The sequence below is a fragment of the Pseudozyma hubeiensis genome (genome assembly GCF_000403515.1).
Source record: "Pseudozyma hubeiensis SY62 DNA, scaffold: PHS13, whole genome shotgun sequence".
NCBI classification, from domain to species: domain Eukaryota; kingdom Fungi; phylum Basidiomycota; class Ustilaginomycetes; order Ustilaginales; family Ustilaginaceae; genus Pseudozyma; species Pseudozyma hubeiensis.
This window is the reverse complement of record NW_012133795.1, coordinates 1-22,428: the sequence shown is the minus strand read 5'-3', so window position 1 is coordinate 22,428 and position 22,428 is coordinate 1. Positions and strand designations below refer to the sequence as shown.

General features: G+C 55.4%; 11 protein-coding genes across 11 annotated transcripts; 8 read left to right on the top strand and 3 right to left on the bottom strand.

The window, feature by feature from the left end:
- Positions 1-374: 374 nt before the first annotated feature.
- On the top strand, positions 375-1,325 carry PHSY_000951 (hypothetical protein; the record flags this gene model as incomplete). The annotated part of the gene is made up of 2 exons (XM_012331583.1): positions 375-436; positions 1,175-1,325. 2 exons carry the CDS (start codon positions 375-377, stop codon positions 1,323-1,325), a joined length of 213 nt encoding a protein of 70 aa, XP_012186973.1.
- A 228-nt stretch (positions 1,326-1,553) lies between these two features.
- On the bottom strand, positions 1,554-4,193 carry PHSY_000950 (NADP-specific glutamate dehydrogenase; the record flags this gene model as incomplete). Its single annotated transcript, XM_012331582.1, has 2 exons — positions 1,554-2,966; positions 4,128-4,193. 2 exons carry the CDS (start codon positions 4,191-4,193, stop codon positions 1,554-1,556), a joined length of 1,479 nt encoding a protein of 492 aa, XP_012186972.1.
- Positions 4,194-4,567: 374 nt separating this feature from the next.
- PHSY_000949 (hypothetical protein) lies at positions 4,568-7,051 on the top strand (the record flags this gene model as incomplete). The annotated part of the gene is made up of 1 exon (XM_012331581.1): positions 4,568-7,051. The coding sequence occupies one exon, from the start codon at positions 4,568-4,570 to the stop codon at positions 7,049-7,051; it is 2,484 nt and encodes an 827-aa protein (XP_012186971.1).
- A 408-nt stretch (positions 7,052-7,459) lies between these two features.
- On the top strand, positions 7,460-7,864 carry PHSY_000948 (hypothetical protein; the record flags this gene model as incomplete). Its single annotated transcript, XM_012331580.1, has 1 exon — positions 7,460-7,864. The coding sequence occupies one exon, from the start codon at positions 7,460-7,462 to the stop codon at positions 7,862-7,864; it is 405 nt and encodes a 134-aa protein (XP_012186970.1).
- A 1,141-nt stretch (positions 7,865-9,005) lies between these two features.
- PHSY_000947 (hypothetical protein) lies at positions 9,006-10,895 on the top strand (the record flags this gene model as incomplete). The annotated part of the gene is made up of 1 exon (XM_012331579.1): positions 9,006-10,895. One exon carries the CDS (start codon positions 9,006-9,008, stop codon positions 10,893-10,895), a length of 1,890 nt encoding a protein of 629 aa, XP_012186969.1.
- A 224-nt stretch (positions 10,896-11,119) lies between these two features.
- On the bottom strand, positions 11,120-14,065 carry PHSY_000946 (predicted transcription factor; the record flags this gene model as incomplete). The annotated part of the gene is made up of 2 exons (XM_012331578.1): positions 11,120-13,840; positions 13,961-14,065. The coding sequence occupies 2 exons, from the start codon at positions 14,063-14,065 to the stop codon at positions 11,120-11,122; spliced, it is 2,826 nt and encodes a 941-aa protein (XP_012186968.1).
- Positions 14,066-14,650: 585 nt separating this feature from the next.
- On the top strand, positions 14,651-15,970 carry PHSY_000945 (methylitaconate delta2-delta3-isomerase; the record flags this gene model as incomplete). Its single annotated transcript, XM_012331577.1, has 1 exon — positions 14,651-15,970. One exon carries the CDS (start codon positions 14,651-14,653, stop codon positions 15,968-15,970), a length of 1,320 nt encoding a protein of 439 aa, XP_012186967.1.
- Positions 15,971-16,300: 330 nt separating this feature from the next.
- Positions 16,301-17,323, bottom strand: PHSY_000944 (tricarboxylate transport protein, mitochondrial precursor; the record flags this gene model as incomplete). Its single annotated transcript, XM_012331576.1, has 1 exon — positions 16,301-17,323. One exon carries the CDS (start codon positions 17,321-17,323, stop codon positions 16,301-16,303), a length of 1,023 nt encoding a protein of 340 aa, XP_012186966.1.
- A 68-nt stretch (positions 17,324-17,391) lies between these two features.
- On the top strand, positions 17,392-20,060 carry PHSY_000943 (quinate permease; the record flags this gene model as incomplete). Its single annotated transcript, XM_012331575.1, has 2 exons — positions 17,392-17,669; positions 18,326-20,060. The coding sequence occupies 2 exons, from the start codon at positions 17,392-17,394 to the stop codon at positions 20,058-20,060; spliced, it is 2,013 nt and encodes a 670-aa protein (XP_012186965.1).
- Positions 20,061-20,417: 357 nt separating this feature from the next.
- Positions 20,418-21,365, top strand: PHSY_000942 (hypothetical protein; the record flags this gene model as incomplete). Its single annotated transcript, XM_012331574.1, has 1 exon — positions 20,418-21,365. One exon carries the CDS (start codon positions 20,418-20,420, stop codon positions 21,363-21,365), a length of 948 nt encoding a protein of 315 aa, XP_012186964.1.
- Positions 21,366-21,639: 274 nt separating this feature from the next.
- On the top strand, positions 21,640-21,867 carry PHSY_000941 (hypothetical protein; the record flags this gene model as incomplete). Its single annotated transcript, XM_012331573.1, has 1 exon — positions 21,640-21,867. The coding sequence occupies one exon, from the start codon at positions 21,640-21,642 to the stop codon at positions 21,865-21,867; it is 228 nt and encodes a 75-aa protein (XP_012186963.1).
- Between the last annotated feature and the right edge of the window lie 561 nt (positions 21,868-22,428).

Below are 22,428 nucleotides of genomic sequence, written 5' to 3'. Positions count from 1 at the left end.
GAAGCGAGCCAGATGTCACAGCCTAGGCAAAAGCGATGCGAACCTGCCTTCCGAATCCGCGCGGTAACGTCAAATTTAATGACTTGCTCTTCAAGAAGCAAAATCAGCTCTAACATTGTGGAGGAATCGCCGACTCTCGGAACCGAATCTCGACACTCAGCTTGTTCCGCAAACGGTCGTTTACGGGAAACTTCGCCTGTGCTACAGTTCTTCTAGCAAGCCGTGCGAGTGTGTTTTGTGAATTTGCCACGGCTGTTCGCTTTCAATCATCTCTCTGCAATTCAGCCGCGATCGACGTCAACATCAGCTCTTGATCACGATCACACCCACTCGCATCCCACTTCGCATCTCCTTTCCAACGAGATACAGCAAATATGGCAGGACCAGCAGCTCAAGCAGCCAAGAACAAGGCTCGTCAGATCTTCATGAAGAACTGGTGCGTATCAAGGTTCGATGCGAGGGCTCAACCCGACCTGGATGGGGACTGGAGGAAGGATCCGCGATGATGTAGAAGATGTAATATAGGAGGAACGGGGAGCTCATCGCTCGAGCATATTGAAGGATGTAGAGAAGATGGGGAAGCCTCGATTCACATTGGAGTGGCTCGACTGACACTGTATGCCACTCACTCATTCACGACACGACACAGGTACGCCCCCGAAGTTCTTCCCATTTACGTTATCACTGGTCTCGCTGCCGGTGGTGCCACCTGGTAAGTCCAATTCAAACACAAATATTCCCTTCAGACGGCAGCATCGCAGCAGTCAAGCAGGCATCAGAATCAAACGAGCGATTGCCAGGGGTGCATATCACGTCGACTCCTCTCCGAATTATGGACCAAGCAGGCAACAGCGGAAGAGGTTGGAAGCCGATGCGAACTCAACGCCTATCATACACAAACGTAGTCCTACGATTGCTGTCTATCGGAAGCACATGCGAAGAATCTCATCGGCTCGACCTGGTGGACACCCTTCAAAGCAGCGACGCCACGCATGTCTACAGATCTCGACTCTTCAACTCGTTTTGTCAAATTGACCGCTGCCTGCCTGATCGCTCGCCCTCCATGCCGCCTCGCTTCTCAACCCGCCTTCCCTGCCCTTGACAAAGATCATGCATACTAACATCTCTTCCTCCACCTCATCGTCTCTGTCTCCACTTTTGCGCGGCTTTGCAGGTACCTGAGCCGCCTCGCGCGCGGACCAGACGTCATCTGGGACCGAAAGAACAACCCCACACCCTGGAACAACGTCGAACCAGGCACCAACACCAAGATGATGAGCGTCAACCAGCAGTTTGACAAGCAGTACAAGCGCGATCGTCTTTAGAGGACGGATTCGCGTCCGTGCTGTATTGTTGATTTCGCCCTTTTCCATCGCAAATTCATGTTTGGATCAATCCCATCTCATCGGTGCAGCATCGAATGTCTGTGGAAGTCGATGTGAGGGGCAGGCAAGGTTGGTAGGCGATCACAGCTGGAGCAACGACAACTTCTAATGAAATTGGAAAAAGAAAGAAACACTATACAATCGAAATCTCGGAAGGGGGCCGGAACTCTAGAACCAATCGCCGTGCTGCTTCATGGCATCAGCGACCTTTTTGAAACCTGCAATGTTGGCGCCGCCTACCAAGCTGGGCAGCTTGTCGGCCACCTTGTCATTCTTGGCAGGGAACTTGCTACCGGTCTTGAAGCAGTTGTCGTAGGCGTTCTTCATGATGTCCTTCAACTTGCCGTCGACCTCTTCGGGCGACCAGGTGAGTCGGGCCGAGTTTTGGGCCATCTCGAGACCGGAGACGGCTACACCGCCAGAGTTGGCCGCTTTGCCCGGACCGTACCAGCAGGCAGAGTCGGGGTTGGAAAGGCGGGATGCTTCGAATACGTCGATGGCGGCTTGATCGAGACCCATGTTGGATCCTTCGGCGACGTAACGGCAGCCGGCGGAGATAGCAGCCTTGGCTTCGTCCTCATTCAGCTCGTTCTGCGTGGCACAGGGGAGGGCGACGTCGTACTTGGAGACCAGCTTCCAGGGTCGTGCGCCAGAGTGCCATTCGAGAGCACCCGATGCGTTGCCGTACGATTCCAGCTCTCCGCGGTTGTACTTGATCTCGGCGATCTTTTGGATCATCTCGGCGGTGAAACCCTTGCCGTCCTTGGAGACGAGGGATCCCTTGGAGTCGGAGAGCGTCAGAACCGTTCCTCCGAGTTCCAGGATTTTGAGCGCAGCGTATTGAGCGACGTTGCCCGAACCAGAGATGACGCACTTCTTGCCCTTGAAGCCGTTGGTGGCCTGTTCGACGTGGTTGATCATGTGTTCGACGTAGTAGATGAGACCGTAGCCGGTTGCTTCGGGACGGATGTTGGATCCACCCCAGTCGAGAGCCTTACCGGTGATGACACCGGTCCATTCGTTTCGCAGCTGCTTGTAGGTTCCGAACACGAAACCGGCTTCTCGGGTGGAGAAACCAATGTCACCGGCGGGGACGTCGGTGTTGGGACCAATGTGACGCTGCAGCTCGGTAGCGAAAGCCTTGCAGAATCGCCTCACCTCTGCATCGCTCTTGCCCTTGGGGTTGAAGTCGGAACCTCCTTTACCTCCACCAATGTTGAGACCGGTCAAGGCGTTCTTGAAGATCTGCTCGAAACCGAGGAACTTGAGAACGGACAGGTTGACGGTCTCGTGCAGACGAAGACCACCCTTGTAAGGACCGAGAGCGGAGTTGAACTGGACACGGTATCCGCGATTGACCTGGGACTGGTGCTTGTCGTCTTCCCAGACGACGCGGAACTGGATGATGCGTTCGGGGATCTGGATGATCTCGAACGCCTTGTTGTACTCCGGGTTCTGCTCGAGGAAGGGCGCGAGCGTCGTGGCGAGCTCGTTGCGAGCCTGCTCGAACTCGGGTTCAGAGGGAAGGTTGGACATGATGGGAAGTGAGTGGATGAGGATGGGTGTGTGTTTACGGAGGGGCTGTAAAGGGGTGACACGACGTTACGATGATATTCAGACAGCTACTTATATTGTCTACCGTCTCGGGCAGGAAGCATACACTCTGTGGTCAACTTTTTTTTCCGCTTCAATTGGCCCGTGAGATCGATTGCGGAGGCCTCTTGTCGAACAAAGCTTCGCTTCTCGCAGCAGGTGGAGGGAGGCTCAGCGCAGCGCACTGGATCAAGCTTTCAGACGTGAGTCACACGGCGGAACCCGCACAGCGCAGAGTGGGGGGAAAAGATGGAGCTTGACGGGATTGACAGTTGGTCTATGCACGATTAACGCCGATTACGACAGCAGAGCCAAAGGGAGAAAACGGGAACCCACCCGACACACGGCGAACGGCGAGCAGATCATCTCTTTATCGGCCAATCCGCCCACATGGAGTTGTCGCTCTCGCAGATGGGCAGATGAGAAGAAGTGGAAAAAGAGCGCGAGGTGGAGGAGCCGATAGCGAAGAGATGTGATTCGTCGATTGACGTGCAAAGATAAGAAATGCAACCAAGAAAATCTTGCATGAGTGTCGAAAAGATGTCATTTTTCAGGCCAGCCGAGGTGCAATCGACTACAGTGGGAGGCACATCCGCACAATATGGCAGGGCGTGGCGGATCTTCTATTTTTTTGTTCGCACCGAACCGAGATGAGAGGACCGTCGGTCGGCCTTTTCCAATCATCATCTTCGTCGTCGCATGACAGAATCGAGTCGCAGGCAAGAACCGCAAACTCGGCTTTGCAATTGCAAATGTTAGAAGTCCGTCGATGGAGATGGCTAGCATTATGAAGTTCAAGTCAATTCTGGCTCGCTGATCTCGTCATCAGTAAGGCCATCCTCTTCCTTGAGCTTGAGCCAAAAAGACGCCGATCTTCGGACCGAAGTCAAGAAGATCGTCTTGTGGTTGGTCGTTCATCTTGCAGATCCGCTTTGTGCCGCTGGTCTGAAAGACAATGCGACTCTGCTTCAGAAACAATGACTCCGGCTGTTCAGCTCTATCGACAAAGGGATAGCACAGTGATGCATTATCAGATCCGAGTGTGATTCTCCCCGCGCGTCGGTCCTTTGGTCGGAATGACAGACGCAAGACCCATTGCGATCTTCAAAGTCAGCACGTATGCACTGAGATCGCTTTCTACCGCCTGACCGGCTGAAGAAGTCGCACTCGCTCTTGTCCGTACTCCGGTTTTATCCATACCAATTCCGCAACCATCAGCGACGTCGAAAATCGTCACGAAAATTGAGGCGTCGAAAAAGGATACAAAGATACACTTTCTTGCAAACAATAGCGATCTCACATCCATCTACAGCTCGCAAATGGTCAATCCGTGATTCGTCGACGGCTATCAAATTTGGCTGCAGGTGCAGTCGAAAAGTGTGTGCGGTGCGGGTTCAGCTGTGGCGAGACTGGAATTTCAAGCCTTTCCGCTTCCGCCAGACAATTCACCGAGCTTGATCCCGGAACTCAGCTTCATGTGGAAATAGAGCTCACCCTGCTCGTCGTTCATCTTGCTCCTCCTCGACACACATCGTCCTCCAACAACAACGAAACGAGGTCGACACACAACCGACCGCTCCTACCTGAAGATGGCATTCTCCGGTGCGTTGACCTTGACGGATCTCAACGACTACCTCGGCCCATCTCAGGCGTGCATCAAACCAGTCGAAGGCGCCGATGCCCCATCACAAGATCAGCCTGGAACATCCGAACAGACCCTCGACCCAGCTGCATCAGCCTCCACACAGATCGCGATCGATCACGATGGCTCTTACTACGAGTCATCGGCAGCGCCACCGTTGTCTTCGTCAGCAACCGCCGACAAGCCTCGTCAACGCACAAAGCTCGAAACCGCAGAGATATCGCTCAACGACTGTTTGGCGTGCAGCGGCTGCGTGACGAGTGCAGAGAGCGTCCTCATCACAATGCAGAGTCAGGATGAAATGCGGAGAGCCATCGCAGAGATCAACGACTCGAACGCACCGAACAAGCTCCTCGTCGCCTCCATCAGCACACAATCGCTCGCGTCTCTCTCCGCAAAGTATGCTTTCCAGCAACAGCAGCAGCAGCCTCAGCAGTCGAAAGCAACAACATCATCAATACCATCGACGTCGTCTGCGTCCAGTATCCCGCTCCGAGTATTGCTCCATCGCATCTCATACTTTCTCGAAACCGTCTTTGGCTTTCATCACGTCTACGATACCACCTTCGCTCGCCACATTGCTCTCAAGGAGCACCAGCGTGAGTTCTTCGAGCGCCGCGACAACACCCGCAGACGCGCTCACAACGACGACCCATCGCAAGGATCAAGCCTGCCCATGCTCGCCAGCGCCTGTCCAGGTTGGATCTGTTACGCCGAAAAGACCCATGGCGAGCTGCTACCCTACATCTCCACCACAAAGTCGCCGCAGCAGGTCGCTGGCGTCATCGCAAAGCGCTTTCTTCCACAGAGGCTAGGCCTGCTCAGTACGTCGTCTTCCGATCAGTCTACCATCTACCACGTCACCGTCATGCCGTGTTACGACAAGAAGCTAGAAGCATCTCGACCCGACTTTTACGACGACGTCACCAGCACAAAGGAGGTCGACTGCGTACTCACCACTGGCGAGCTCGACAAGCTCATGCTCGACGAAGGCTTCGACATTTGTGCTCCCGTTCCTGGCGAGCAAGAGGCTTTGCAACAGTCTATCGCTGATCTCAGTCTTCAGAAGGCGCTCAGTGTCACAAACGCAGACGCTGCTGCTGACAAAGTCTCGATTCTGCCCCGCTTTCCGCAGCTTCTCGATCAACCGGGAAGCAGCAGCGGCGGATACCTCTTCATGCTCATGCGTGCCGTATGGTTGGACTGGATCAGTCAGCATTGGGAGCAGTTCCCGCAGTCGATACGCGATCAGGGGGTTCTGCCTAAACTCGACGTTCGCGTCATTCGCACCGTCGACTTTACCGAGTACGTCCTTCGTGCGCCAATGCAGCTCGGAACGGCCCAAGGCTCCACGATCTTGTTCAGAGGTGCGCAGTGTTACGGTTTCCGCAATCTGCAGAACCTGGTGCGCAAGTTGCAGAAGCAGACGGGAGCGCGCAATGCTAAGGGAGCAGCGGGGAGGTTGGTCGACGCAGATGGGAACGCGCTTTCTGCAGCAGGAAGAGGCAGAGCGAGGGGGAGAGGCAGAGGCGGTATGGTCAGAAGGGGAAGAGGTGGTGCAGTCGCAGCAGCAGCGGCAGCGGGAGCGGCTGCGAAGAGCAGTCCACTTAATCCCGATGCCGATGCTGCCCCAGTGCAGATCAGTGCAGCGCAGGAGGAGGATGAAAGAGGCTACGACTATGTCGAGGTCATGGCTTGTCCTTCGGGGTGCGTTAATGGAGGTGGACAGATCAGGCCGCCTACGCAGTCCGAGATCGAGGGAGCGACAAACGGTACGTCTACCGGGGATACCGATCCGGAGGGGTACGCAAGGGGAGGATGGATCGAGGACCAAAGCAAGGGCAATGACGACTTCGACTATATGCTCAACAACAAGACCTGCTCCAAGAAGGCGGACGATGTCGAGATGGAGCAAGAAAAGCCAATGCAGGGTTGGCAGGGTACGAGCAAGGAATGGGTGCGTAGGGTGGAAGAGGCGTACTGGCAGGAATCGAGTGTAGCTCATACTCCGGTCACTGTTGCAGCCGTCCAAGGTGGTGGTGACGATTCGGGGGCGACGACGCCGACGCTGGTGGGCAGTGGTGTCAACACACCGCTATCGAGTGGGAATGCCAAGTCGATCCGTGTGGAGGACCATCAGCGGTTGTTGGAGGCACTGGCCATGGAGAAACAAGGGAGGACTAAGCATGGCCAAAAGGACGGGAAATTGGAGGTGGAAGGTCAAACGGCGTTTGTGGGGGGCGATACGATGGCGTACGCTGACGTTTTGGCCGAGTTGGTTGTCGAGGAGCTGTGTACGCTCGCTGCCTCGGAGGGACGTAGCGACCCTGCTACATCAAGATCAGATGAGAAGGTGAGGGCTAAGCTGTTCAGGACGCAGTACAGGGCGGTCCAGGATGAAGCGGTCAATGGGCTCGCTGTCCAGTGGTAGACGGCCGGACTTGCTGTCAACGGTACAGTCATCGTGCCTGTTATCGATAGGTCAAATTTTCACAGCCTCAGGAACGGCTCTCACCGGCAGGGCAGACCACTATACATCAGCTCTGTTCAAACGTATGAAACGTCATCAATGTGACCTGCGATGAAGCGGGACCATCTTGCAGCCTGATTCTGTTGAGCGCATTGGGAGAAAGCAATTGATCCCCAGCAACACGACCAAGACCCATCTGGCTAGGAGGAGGAGGAGGAGGAGGAGGAGGAGGAGGAGGTGGAAAGAGGTCACGAAGGAGGAGGAGGAGGATGAAGGAGGTCACGACTACATCGAGTCGTGACTTGTCCTTCGTAAGATCTCGATTGTTGTGGACAGCTCAGGCCGCTTACGCAGTCGGAGTTGGAGGAAATGTCGAATGATGCAGCCGCCCAAGGTCTCTTGATCGGTGCAAAAGCTCAATGTGGGAGACCAGCTGATCGTCGATGGCAAAAGCGATCGCTAGTGTGGGAAGGAACCGCTAAGCAGCCTTCCCGAGACAAGACAAACAATACAGCGGACTTTCTGAACCGATCGAGCCTTCGTTCAGAAGCACAGCGCTTGATTCGGAAAATGGCTCGCATCGAAATCGAAAAGAACGATAGCGACGACCTCAGGCGAATCCCATCGTGCCGTCCTCGGCTATTTGCTTTTCCGATGTTCGAGGAGGCTTCGTCTGGATCCGAGTCTTCGAGCTTCAATACAATACAAAGTACCGCCAAGATGCAACTGTACTGCAACTATAGTCTCGTTTGCGCATGCAAACAGTTGCATTAGTCGCTGCCATACCATGCGAGTTTGAGAGAATGATTTGCCCCTGACTCAGACTGCAAACACGCTGGAGTCGATGGGACACGGTGGCGGAGCAACATCAGCAGCGGCAGCAACACAGTGTACGTAAAATCTGCGCCAAGGTAAGGCTAACGGACGCCCGTGTCTCACATTTGCTTCTCAACTACAGCTTGCTTCGCTTGGCTGCTTTAATTTGTTTGTTTGTTTGTTCGAGACTCCAGCTTTGGGCGTGTATTTGCTCGAGAGCGGAGTATCAAAGGGGCATCAAACCGGACCAATGGCCTCGGTAAGAGGTAAATTCGGCTTTGCTTTCTCCGCCTCGCTTACCGAACATGGTTGTTTCCACGGTACTGGGTTCGCCTTGAACATCATAATGATATCCCGGCAGCCGTCGTTCCCGCTGCAAATTGCAAAGGCATGAATCTCGCTTGAGTAGGCCCTGCAGATCAGGCACTATTCGCACGTCCTCCCCCACGTCCATCACGAGACGGTCGCGCCAGACGTGTCAGTTCTGTCTCGGATTTCGATGCAAGCATGAGACCTCTGATGGTTTGTCATTTGCAGATGATGCTGCGGGTGCTGCTTCCCATCCGAGATGAGACTGCACTGGAATAACTGCGATCCCACGCTTAGTCGACGTCTGTCCTTTGCAGACTAGATTGAAGCGTCTTGCGTCCTGTTTGCCTGCAGAGACTTTTGCCTCGCACTTTGCCAAGGCCGGTACGTGCATAACCGAGCATCTAGTATAGACCATACAGGTGAAACTTATTTGCCATACGGACGCAATCTAGTCAAGAGCCGAGCTTCACGTGCTGCTATTCTCCCGCTTCTTACGCATCAAAGACTAGATTGCTGTTGTGTTCAAGCGATTCGGCTTCAAAGTCGGGCAGAACAGAGGTATGATAGAGCAACAGCGCCGCTCGAGGCTGAGCTGCACAATTTGACAGAGACTACAGGCTAGTGTCCTCGTCATCCCGGGAAGGGGTCCTTCGCATGAAAGAGACCTTGTGTGAGTCGACAAGTCGAGCAGTGTAGTTGCAGGGCAAATATATTAGGTTGATGACGACGACTTGTTCTGTCCCCGCTCGTCACGATACCTTCCGTTGGACAAGAGCGAAGCCTTACAATGTTCGAATCTCTCCTCGAAAGCCTAACTCTAGGCAGCTGCCTTCTCGTCGCACTGGCTTTCAGCCAAGCCGACTCCGTCAAGGGCCAGAACATCGACAACTGCCCCAACGCTGGCTCGACTTACACGTCCAGGAACAAGGTTGGCTTCAACGTATGCCGGCAGACCGACTATGGCGTGGACAACCTGCAAAGCGTCAGTCAAGCCACGCTCAATGCATGTATCGAATGGTGCAGCACCACGCCCGGCTGCATCTACGGTGTCTACGATCCGGTGGCCAAGATGTGCAATTCCAAAGGTTCGCCCTACACTCCCAACTGGAAGTCGGATCCGAGCTTCGATTCGTTCGTCATGACCAGTGCTGGTCTCGATGCACCCGCCACCAAGACCAAGAACGGAAGGTGGAGCGATGTGATCCAGCTCCAGGTGATTCCTGTAGCCGCTTACATGGTACCACAGTTTCCTAGCGTCACCAAATTCCTGGCGTTCTCGTCTTGGAGCCCCTCGACGTTCGGCGGTGCCGCTCAGTACCAGACTGCGTTCCAGAGCTACGACATCACTTCCAACACCCAAAGCAGCTTCATGGTGTCCAACACGATGCACGACATGTTCTGCCCCGGTATCAATTCGCTGGCCGACGGACGTCTCATGATCGATGGAGGCAACACGGACGCCGCAACCACCATCTACGACCCTGCCTCCAATACCTTCAGCCGTGCTGCCGACATGAAAATGGGTCGTGGCTACCAGGCTTCGGTGACGCTCTCAGATGGGCGCGGCTTTACGATCGGTGGGTCTTACACTGGTGGCATTGGGGGCCAGAACGGGGTACCAATGAAGGATGGCGAGGTTTACGATCCTTCCAGCAACCAATGGACCGCTCTGCCTGGTGCACAAGTGGCACCCATGCTTACCACCTACGACAACGCCGGTGCATGGCGCACCGACAATCACGCGTGGTTATGGGCCTGGAGCAGCGGATCGGTGCTGCAGGCGGGACCTAGCAAAAACATGAACTGGTACACCACTTCCGGCAGCGGTGGTGTCACAGCAGCCGGCACACGAAACGCCGCCAATGATCAAATGTGCGGCGTCAACGTCATGTACACCACTGGCAAGATCTTTGGAGCCGGCGGTTCTCAAAGCTACAGCGATGCGCCCGGCCTGAAAGCTGCCCACACCATCACCATCAACGGGGTCAATCAGAATCCTACGGTCCAGCAGCTGCCCGATATGTGGTACGGCCGAATGTACGCCAACGCCGTAGTACTTCCGAACGGGCAAGTTTTCATCTCTGGTGGGCAGACCTACGGAAAGGGGTTCAGCGATACCAACAGCGTCTTGCAGGCAGAGATCTGGGATCCAAAGACCAACAAATTCACTCTGGTGGGTGCCTCTAGCGTTCCTCGCAACTATCACTCTGTGTCGCTTCTGATGCCCGATGGTCGGGTTATGAGCGGTGGTGGTGGACTCTGCTACGTCAACGGGGGCTGCAACGACGCCAATCACCAAGACATGCAATTCTACACGCCACCTTACCTCTTCGACTCTAACGGCAACGCTGCTGTTCGACCCCAAGTTACGACACTGCGATCGAGCCAGCAGAATGGAAACCAAATTCGAGTCTCCCCCGGTGGGACCTTGACGGTGACGTTGAACAGCGTTTCTGGTCTGACCCACGCTTTGGTTCGTCTAGGCTCGGTGACGCATTCCATCAACAGCGATCAGCGCCGTATCCCCTTGACCGTAGTGAGGACCATCGGCAGCACGGTGACGTTGCGAGTGCCCAGCGACAACGGCATTGTTCCACCGGGCTTCTACTACTACTTTGCCGTTGCCTCAAGTGGCTCGCACAGCCTGGGTCTGACGGTCAACGTGCTCAAGGGCTGAGGTTGACGAGCAAACACCGACCCGAAACGCCTTTCACCGTGCAACTAGGATAGACCAACATCACCATTAGATCTCAACTACGCTTGTCACTAGGTCTCGATTACGCTTGTCTTACTTTAGCCATCTCAGATTATGCCACTGAATTTATCCCCGACAGCCTCAATTCCTTTGTACAAGTTTGACAGCCGGATCGATATGGGTATCATGCTTACTTCGCCAGAGGATTATAATGACAGTGCAGAAGGAGCATCGTAGTCACGGAGAAAGCCAAAGAGAATGTCCGAATTCGTGTTTGGATCCGCGGCACCTGCTGGGAAACCGTCCCTGCCCGGCCCTGCTGCCGATTCAAACTGATCGAACGAAGCGAGGATGCTCTCGAAGTCAATCTCGTATGGCGGTGTCATTCCCAGAGCCGAGTTGTCTGCCGGTCCACCACCGCCACCACCGAGTCGATTCAATGCTGTTGCTGTAGCACCGCCTCCGGTCGCTGATGGTGCGGTCATCGAAGCCGAGGATGATAGAGTCGCCATCGACAATGCGTTTCCGTGTCGACCGACGGCTTCGTTTCCACTCGTAATTCCAGAACTCGATATACCGACGCCTTGACCATTTCCCTGACCACCAGAACCACTCGTCGTAGGACTCTCATCCTGATTCATCGGCGACAAGCCACCTTCCTCTCCATCGTCCTGAATCAGCTCCAGGATGCCCGCCCTCTCCGCCATGTTCCTGATCACGCTCTTTGCCTTTACCACACCAGGATTGGGATCTTGATTCTCCTCGAAATCCTGGAGACACTGTCGCAGGGCTTTGAGCTCGTACCTTCGACTGGAAGCAGCAGCCGTGTTCGCGGCCGCTTCTCCACTGGTGTTGTTGGACTGCTGCAGCTGCGCTGCTACTCGGACGTGAATGCCGGCTGCGCAAAAGTTGATGTACGAGATGAGCTGGGGTGCACCTTTCATGCTGACCGTCTGTCGGTAGAGGTTCATGAGGCTCGAAATGCTGGATGCTGCGTCGACGCATGCCTTCCAGGCCGACCTTCCGGATGCCGCATCGTCGCTGCGAAGGTGGCCGTGCGGCAAAAAAGGTCGATTGAGCAGGATGGTCAGCGCATGGTACAGCGCATGCAATGAGATGAGGTTGGGCGGGCAGGTGCGAGATCGCTGGCCACCGCCACCGTTTCGGCTTGCTGGCGAGTTCGAGTCGATTCGCAAGTGCGCAGGTAACGACGTACGCCAAGAAGCCAGCTCGGACCGCATGCCGATCAGATGCTCTGTCTGCGCCCGCTCGGATCGCGCACCACTATCGATCGAGTAGAAGATCTGGATGATCTTTTCCATGATCACCGTCAGCCTGCACAGCTCGGCAAAAGTCGAGACGCTATAGATAGGGCCCGTGTATCCAGTAGGTGCCACGCCGTTGTTACCTCTCGCCGACGACCCTTGGCCTCCAGCAGCTTCTCGCAACGGTCGGTGAAAGGCGACAGGTGTCCAGAACTCGGTTTCTTCGAAATGATCGTGGAACTCGATCGGAACGTACAGATTGCGTCGTTCGATTGAAGCCTGTCGACCCTGATAAAGCGAATGGATCTTGTCGATCACAAACGCAGCCCACACCACGCGCCGACGCAGCTCGAGCTCCTCCAACGCCATGTTTCCAGAAGCAACGAGCTCGATGCTGTCCTCGTTCATCCCCAGGTCGATGGCCATACGAAATGCCAAGCCGGAATGCAACCAAGCAGCACTCTCGCTACCTCTCGCATAATGTGTGCAGGCCAGCAGAAGCAGCGCTTGAACGGTCGTGATTCGACTCTTGATCAACGCTTCCGGCAGCAGCTGCTGCACCCTCTCCAAAAATTGCTGACCAGCAGTGGAAGGATCGTTGACATCCGACCTGACCTGATGAGTTCGATCCGAAAACTTGGCCGCACCAAACAGAATAGCGTGAAACAGAAGTTTGGAAAAGTACTTGGCTTTGCCCGGAGGAGCAGCCATGTCCCGCATGAACAGAGGTCGATAAGTGACGAGGTAGGCGTGGTGCTGTCGATTCCAATGCAAATTTAGCAGGTGGATGGCGAGTTCCGGTTCTACACCGTCGAAATCGAGCCTGCCAGCTACGCTGTTCATCAGCTCTTGCTGCTTCTCCCTCGCAGCTAGCGACGTCAGTCTGTCGGTGAGCTCGGCTGGGTCCAAGGACAGACGATGATTTTGGCTGTCGTCCCTGGCGTTACCATCTGCTGCTCCATCGACATGAACATGGCCTTGGGCAGCATCAGCTTGCGCATCGACGATCAAAGGTTCGGGCGCACTGAAGGAAGCGCTGGTAGGACCATGGTATCGCGACTCGCCCCTGTTGTTGACGCGAAGATTCGACATGACTCCCCGAGTACCATGCTGACTGGGAGAAGCGGATGACGCGGCACGATCGGAACGGGCGATGGAATGTCTCGGGTTGCCGAGGTCTGCGATGATGTTGGCGACTGCCGAGGAGGTTGGCGAAGTGGGCAGGGGAGACGAGTTGCGGGGCCCCACGCTAGCAGCATGCAGTGTGGACGAGCTGGGTCGGCTTGGTTGAGCCACTGTGCTCGTTCCATGATCGTACGAGGCTTCTTCATCCTCCGAATCATCTGAAAGCGTGTGCGAGTTGGCGACAGTGTGCGTTGCACTAACACCATTCGCAAGTCTTGCAGCCGCTCGGGACGAGTCGAAGCTGCTCTCTGTGCTGCTGTAACGTACATTGCGCGGACCGATTGGCGACGAATGCTGTCTGGCGCTAGCTAGCTGCTCTTCGAGGTGGCGAATGCGGCTTTGTGCCTGATCGAGGGCGGGCGATGCGGTGTTCTTGGGTCGTCTGCCCGGTCGAGCTGGAGCATCCTGAAAGTGGCAGGAGTTGGCCCTGCTATGCTGTTGACACTTGTCACATGGCTGTTCGCCGTTGCAGCGAATCTGACATGACGGTCAAAAGCGGGGGTAACAGCAGGCAAGGTCAGCAAACACTGCTTGACACCAGCGAGCATTGACAACAGTACACGACACGAGAGCAAGGAGGAGGGCGACCAAACTCACCTTTCGACGACGGCAAAAGTCGCAAGCGGTCGAGACGGCCGGCTGACGTCGTGTGGTGCCCGAAGAAGCGGCGGAGGATCCTGTCCGTTCGGAAGGGCGTGGCATTCTGGACGGGCAAGACGTTGATGTGGCATAACGGGAAGACTGACGGATGGCCGAGATGGAGGATTAACCCAAAGCGTTCCGTGTTTTGCGTGAGCTCGCGGAAACGGACATGCAAACTCGGACGGGCCGGAGCAATGCCGGACCAGCGGGACAGGCACATTCGTCCAGTGCGCGGCCGGGGCAAACCCTTTTTTCTTTTGCAGAATCCAACGGAGACAATCGACGGAGCAGCACTCTGTCAGCCAAATAAATGCGGTTGCATACTGCGATTCACGGAGCATTACAATCCAACGGAGCTGTCAAACACGGAATTTGCCTTTGCCGTTTCGCCTCCTACTCCAGCCGGCGGCGTTGCTGTCGTTTCCATGTTATGCTCGTCATCAGATGCTCGTGCCTGGCTGCTTGCATGTGTATGACTTACTCCCGAAAGATCCGTAGTGTGTGTATGTGTGTGTGTGATGCAGCCATAGTACAGTATATATCATCGGGCCTTGAATGCAGCAGTGATGCCAACGACCCCACCTTTGTACTTCGACACAATCATCCCGCGACAAACTCTAGCAATCCCAACCGACGTGTACAAGAATGTTGCTGCAACCCACTTCCAGTCGACACTTCGAAGACTTTCGCCATGTCGAGCCTTCGATCTTGACCAAGAGTGTTCTGCCCGTAGGGTCCGCTTCTGCTGCTGCCGCATCGTCGAGCAAGGCGCCATACTTCGAGCGCCGATCTCTCAACACGGTCATTATGCGAGCAGGCACCTCGAAGGGTCTCTTTATCAAAGCGACCGATTTGCCTGCATCTCGATCAGCCTGGCAGCACATCCTGCCTTCGATCATGGGCAGCCCCGATCCATTCGGTCGTCAACTCAACGGACTCGGCGGTGGTACCTCAACCACATCCAAGATCTGCGTCGTTTCTCAGAGCACTGCTCCCCAAGTTGCCGACGTAGACTACCTCTTCATCCAATGCCCCATCGAAGGCGAAAAGCTCGACTTTACCGGCAACTGCGGAAACATGCTCAGCGGGGTAGGCCCGTTCGCATTTGAAGAAGGTCTCATCCCACCTTCTGTCCTCGCACCACTGGCTGCATTCGCCAAAACCGAGGGCAGCGCTCGCGAGGAAAAGATCGCACTGACGCTTCGCTGTCTCAACAACAACCAGCTCATTCGATCCACTTTCCTCATCCGCAACGGCAAACCTGTAGAATTTGGCGATGTCGTGATCGACGGCGTTGCTGGAACGGGTTCTCCTATCCAGCTCGATTTCTTGGATCCAGCGGGCAGCATGTGTTCCTCGCTCTGCCCTACCGGCAAACCAGTCGATCTCCTCCGTGTTCCAGGCGAAGATCTGCCCATCGAGGTGTCGTGCGTCGATGCAGCCAATCCCTTTGTCTTTGTCCGACTCTCGGACATCGACGACACCCTTCGTGGAGACGAGTCAGCCTCCATCCTCGAACGCCACTCACCCCGCGTCGAACTCATCCGTCAATCCGCTGCCGTCATCATGGGTCTCGCACCCGATCTTGCCACAGCAGCTAAAACCAAAGGAACTCCCAAAATCTGCCTCGTCGCCGATCCCCTGCCCGGATCAGACGCACATGTTCTCTCCCGAAGCTTCAGCATGGGCCGTCCCCATCCCGCACTCCAACTTTCAGGGGGTGTGTGTCTGGCTGCAGCGTGCAGCATTCCCGGAGCGATCCCGAACCAGATTTTGCTGAACAGGCAAAAGATGATGCCGGAGAGGTTGAAGTTCGCACATGCATGTGGAGCTATCGAGGCAACAGCGGATGTCGAGATGGACAGCAGGAGTGAGGTTGGCGTGGTCGTGAGGAGTACGAGTCTGTTCAGGACGGCCAGGAGGGTGGCGAGTGCTGAAGCATATTACCTTTCGCCCACTCAGTAGGTCCCTTTTCAGCGTTGATACTGTTTGACGTACGAATTTCTTCACCATTGCCTACTGTCTTTGTTTGTTCTCTGGCCTGAGCACTGTGAGATGCGATCGAATCTTGTACCGTGATCATTGGCCAGCTGTTCCTCGGCACTGCACTTGTCGTGTTCGAAGGTGACAGGTCGAGCGCTTCCTGACGAAGGTCTTGAGATGCATTTCTACCGAGTCCGACGGCGCACGGCACTCCCTTATTTCATCATTTCAACTTTCAGACACCGGACGGATTCACGAACAAGTGGGTGTACTCCAAAAACGTTCGATTACGCAACGTCACTAGCAAAGACTCTACACAGTAACCGGATTCAACCAACCGATGACAGTCTCGTACGCGGTAAATGCAATGCCACCGCTGAAGATCAACCTAGTCAATCTCGGCGTCGTCCCTTTCCACAGATTCTTGACGCCTTCCTTCTTGACGATATCCACGCCGCAGCTGAGGATGGAGGGCCTTGCTGCCACTGCTGCGTTTGCCGCTGGAGACTGTTGCAACCTGGTCTTTACCACATCAAACGGCATCGTCAGGTACACCGTGATCAACCCGGCACCGGCACCCGATGCGAACGTCGCCACCGTCGATTTGCCATACCCAGCATCCACCTGTACCGCCTTCAAGAGCGAATATGATGTCAACCTCACCGAGGAATTGGCTCCCTGTCTCAATACCGTCGCTCCCAGGCCCCTGTACAGCCCAGCCAGTCCTTCGCTCGCCACGATCTTTTGCACTGCATCGATGGGACCCTTGTACTTGCGCATGTGTGTCGGTTGGAGGGAGTCCTGAATCATACGGGTTTTGATCGCTTCGCTCGGGGTTACGGCTAGCATGGCTTCGGCTGATCCTGCGAGGAATCCGGCGAGAATGGAACGACCCATGGAGAGTTTTTCTTTGGAGGAAGAGGTGGATTTGGGTCGGAGGGCGTTTTGGATCGTGTCGTAGGTGAGGAAACGGACGCCTGCTTTGGCAGAATTTCCTGTCACCATGGCTCCTGCACCGCTGAAGAAGCCGGTGATGCCGCGCGTTCGATAGGTGTCTTTAACGATTTGCATCGCAGATGCGCCTGCGCGTGGGGTCATGGTCGAAGGAGCTGTGGCAGCTGCAGCTGCGGCCATGTTGAGCTTGTGCGCTGGCAGAGCGCCGTACGTAATGTGTCGAACACCACTGGGGATCGTCTTGGACGTCGCAGTGGATTTGAGAGCAGCAGAAGAGGCAGCGTTCGAGGCGAGTTGCGCCTGGGTCTTGACGAACTCGGTGGGGTAGGTCAGGAAGCCTTCGACCGCGCCTGCGATGGTACCAGCCAGCAGCGAGTGCATGGGCGTTGGAGAGACGCGCTTTTCAGTGTTCGACATGGTGTCCAGAAGTGGTCGACAGAGTGTCGACGATGAATGAGACAGAAGAAATTGTTGTGGATAGCAAGGAAAGTGTTGTGGCCGCCGGCTTCGAGACGCGGATTGTTAAATACGACGAGGCTTCGACGGATCTCGCCGTTTCCCGCAAGGAAGTTCCACCTCTTTCGACCCGGCTCTCGACGGAAAAGAAGGTACAACACGCTCAAATTGTGATCTCTGTGGCAAGAAAGCGACGCATCAGCGGCAAAGAATGTCCTTGTGGAGGATGCGTACGATGCATACGGAGAGCTCCGCACGACTGGACCGAAAGGTGAGAAATGGCGGCAATGTTGACACGTCCAACATCGCCCCTGTGTCCCCGCGATGCAGTCGCCGCTACCCTGCGTAACTTCCGACGGAGGATACGGAGGATACGGAGGATGGCTCCGTTTAGGCGGGGCTCCTCGTAGTAACGGACCATTTCGCGCCTCGCTCCGTCGCTTTTTCGTTCGAAACCGACGGGCCAACCTGCCTAGTCAGGGTTGTAGTGCACCAGCACTGTACCATGTGGGGCTCCACTGCCGCTCTGCGCGCGTTCCTCGCGGCTAATCTGCCTTTCCGTATTCGACAAGTCGTTGTCGTTCGCCGAGCCGTTTGGCTCAAACGCCACACGATCCCGCTCCTGTTTCCGCTGGATTGGGCCGCCGAACTTTGACGGCTCTACCTTCCCTTTGCCTCCGTCCCTGACCACAACCATCATTTACACGGAGCGAAACAGACCTCCTCGTCCCACCAATCATGTGGTCATTGTCGAGCCACGCAGGAACACCAGGCTAAACCAAAACTCAAACACACAAACATGTCGTAGCCTTCTCCTTTCGAGGTTTTGCTATAAGACCTGCCCCCGTCATTGCGATTTGTGGGGCCCCCTCTTTCCCCAACTCCATCCCCTCAAGCACCCTTCTTCCCTACCCCTCATCTCTGCAGCAAAATGACGACCGCAGCTTCGGGCAAGAGATGGGTGCCGTCGAAACTTCGACACATCCACGAGGTGCCCTCGCAGGCTCTCAATTGGCGTCTGCTCATGGCCGTGCTCAGCATGGGTTTGCTCGGCGCCAGTCGTGGCATGGACGAAGGCGTCATCTCTGGCTCCATCGGCACATATGCCTTCGAACACGCCTTCAACGTCAAGAAGAAGTCCAACAAGGAGTCCAACATTGTCGCCATGGTTCAGCTCCTCTCGACGCTCGGTGCGCTCGTCGGCTACGCCACTTCGGACCGCTTCGGTCGTGTCATGGCTGGTCGCCTTAGCTGTGTGCTGATCATCATCGGTTCTGCCATGTGGATGGCTAGCGCACACCACATTGCACTGCTGTACATCGGAAGGATGATCACTGGTGTCGGTGTCGGCATCAGTTCGGTATGTTCGCCCGTGTTCTTGGTCGAGACCGCACCGAGACAGATTCGTGGACTGTGCACGTCCGTCTACAGTGTCTCGATCTACCTTGGTGCCATGTTGGGTTACGCCGTCAACCTGGGTGCATCTCGAGGCCAAAACCCTCGCAAGAACCTCATCTGGCAGATCGTCGTTGTGCTGCCCATGGTGTGGCATGCCTTCCTGCTCGCCAGCACATTCTTCCTCCACGAAAGCCCCCGATGGCTCCTCGACCATGGTCACGTCGAGAAAGCAGCACGATCGCTCCAATTCTACCGAAACCTCGACGAAACGCACCCCGCAATGATTGAGGAAACCCAGCTCATGCGCGAATCCATCTCGGACGAACACCGTCTGCAAGCCGAACGAGTCGCTGCTCTCCCTGCCAACTCGCTCCTCCGCAAGTACAAGGCGCTGCACAAGCTTAACATCATCCTCACCTCGCGCAAGAACCTGCTCAAGGTCGGCTTGGGAGTCATGATCCAGGTCCTCGTACAGTTCGGTGGTCCCGGCGCTATCGCCACCTACGCCAACCGCATCATGACTCTAGTTGGAGCAAGCGACAAGAACGGCTACGTCATGTCGGTCGGTTTCGGCGCCACCAAGCTTGGCTGCGGCATCCTGTCGTCCTTCTTCCTCATCGACCTGCTTGGTCGTCGTAAGACCTTGCTGATCGGTGTCGCCATCCAAGGTCTTTCCATGCTGTACGTGTCGATCTTCCTCGGACTCTACGTTCAGGGACACCACACTGTTGGCGAAAAGCACGCAGGTCAAGCTGCGCTCGCAGCCATCTTCATTTCAGGCGCTTCCTTCTCTGCAGGAGGAAACCTGGCTCAGTACCTCGTTGGAACCGAGATTTTCGAGATGAACGTCCGTTCCATCGCATCCTCCCTAGTGATGGCTATGCACTACCTGCTGCAGTTCTCCGCCACCCGCACGCTCCAACCCATGCTGAACTCGCCGATGGGAGGTGCTGGAACCTTCGCGTTCTACGCCGCAGTATCCCTCGTCCTCGCCCTTCCCTTCTACGCCATCTTCCTGCCCGAAACATCCGGTATGCCACTCGAGCAGATCGACCAGGTGTTCGAACGAAGCGTCTGGTCCATGGGAAGGGCGACTAGGAAGATGGCGGATTCCGAGAGCGACGTTTTTGAGACAAAGCAAGGCGTTCTCCCCAAAGTGGGCAAAGGAATGGATAGCGAGAGCGCGTCGAGCAGAGGCACTGATGACGAGGACGAGAAAAAGGTCGATCTCACGGATCAGTTGAGATTGGAGACCCGGTCCTAATGCCTTTCGAGTTTGTTCAAGTATGCATGTATTCTTTTTTGTCATTTGTTGTCACGAAATCGTAACGAGTTGTCAGTCAACGAAACATGAATTCGTGTGCTTCATTCCTCCTCAACGCCGAGCAAACTACCGAACAGGCTGCCGGTGCCGAAATCATCGCCGATTCGGATGCCTTTAGCGCAAACTCATCCGCCTTGACCATGCTACTGTCCCGCTGGCAGCAACCACATGCTATACGTTGTATTTCTCTGGCATCTTTGAGTTTTGAGTCCGTCATATATATCCAGCTGTTTGCTGTCATTGATCGTGTGTGAGAGCCAACGAAGCAGTCACTCATGCAACAGTTCCATCTCCAAGATGAGATGCGCAACCAATGAACCCGTTTCGCAGTGCAACATCAACTACGCTCTGCCGCCCACCGGCAAGGGCACCGTGGACTGGGTGATTGGGGGCATCTTTTGCTCATTCTACTCGGTGATTGCCTACCAGACCTTCCGCGTCTTTCACCGCAAGTCTCCGCTCGCCCTGCCGTGGGTGAGTCTGCTCTTCTTTTCCGGCTTTCGATGCGTCGGCTTCCTCATGCGCGCGTGGGTCGACGACAATCCGGTGCAAGACAGCTGGTCGTATCAGCAAGCCAAGAACTGGGTTGTGCTGTTGACCACCTCGTATTCGATCATTGCGGCGGGCACCACGTTCTTCCTCATCTTTTTGGCGTCGGTGCTCGTGGCGCTGCGACGGGCGAGTCGGGCCACGCGCGACTTCGGCGATGCTTCGTTCAAGTCGACATTCCGCAAGCTCGGATCGCATGCTAGCAACCAAGACGCCGCCGCGATCCTCGACGAAGACGAGTTGCGCGTCCGACGATGGGAGGATCGCGCCATGATGGCCTACCGCATCTTTGTCGTCGCCGTCGCCGCGCTCAACATCGTTGGAGCGCTGCGCCAGTTCGACTACTACTGGCTCAACTACAACCAGGGCCTCACGCTGCGCAAGGTCGGTGGCTTGATGCAGATCGTTGTTTGCGCACTCCTCTTCCTCGCGTTCGTCTACGTGTACTTCCACTATGCATCGCCCAAACCCACCCGACCCGCTTTCCTTCTTTTCGTCTTGAACATCTTGCCCATCTACTTTATCACGCTCATCTTCAACATCCTCCGCGTTCTTCAACCCCTGGACTCTGCCATCAACCAGGACCCCAACTACACGTACTACTTCCAGGTGCTCCCCGATTGCCTCAACCTGTTCTTGCTGCTCATCTTTAATTATGATAGGCTGCTGGACTACTCTGCCGTTCGAGCGGAGTGATTTTTTCTGTACAATCGATCCTTTTGCAATCGTTAAAATGGTACATGCAACGTCGAGCTATCAGAGATGTCGCTTTCGAATCGGCCACATCACCATATGGTACCACAGCAGACACCGCAGGTTGCGCACCAGTCGTTTCAGCCAAAAGTCACCGCCAACCGGCTGCAGGTCAAAGTGCTCCAACGGCTGTTGCCGAGGCAGCGTCGCGATCGCCTTTGCGCGCCCTGGCATCGCCGCCAGCAGTTCTCGAACCGTATTCGCCCGGCACCCCGCCATGCCCTGCGCCGACGCAAACGGATACTCGGATGTCCAGGAGTCGCACTGCGAAGGCCGCTTTGTTCGCCACTTCTGGGTTGAAAAGGACCCCATCAAGGAGGACCACGTCAAAATCATTTTGAACGCCATCATCTGGCGCATCTTTTACGAGAATTCGCTCGGTGTGATCCTCTGCCAGATCGAGGGCGTCATGGAACGATATCGAGCGCACGACGTCACTGCGTAACCCCGATATTGTAACGACGCATCGCCCATGTAACACTATACAGTACGCCACAGATGATACTTCGATCGCCTCCTGAGACCGATGGTTGCGCTTGTTTTCTCTTGGTGCCGAATCGCACCGCTATCTGCAGCTCGTTACGGACGAGGCGTGTATCTATGTACAAACGACGAGAGCTGGTTGAACCTCTCACTTTCAATGACGTCTATCGGGATTAGCTGTTATTTGACGGATGGGTGGTGCAACGGTAGCGCTTCTGTAGGGTCGTTTACTGTTTTGTCTGCCACAAAATTCTCCTAAAACCCTGGGTACGAGAACTGCATTCCGGTCAGGGAAGCGGCTGTTGCGTTCTTTGTACTGTTTGCCTGGCCAAACGAAAAGGATACTGAGAGCAGCGAGCCTGCGGAACCCGAACCCGAGCTGGCTGTGTAAGCAAAGACACAGGCTTTCGTCAACACAAGTAGAACCAACAAAAAGCACCAAATTAGCGAACTCCTGCCTTGCGACTTAGGGTTAGGGTTAGGGTTAGGGTTAGGGTTAGGGTTAGGGTTAGGGTTAGGGTTA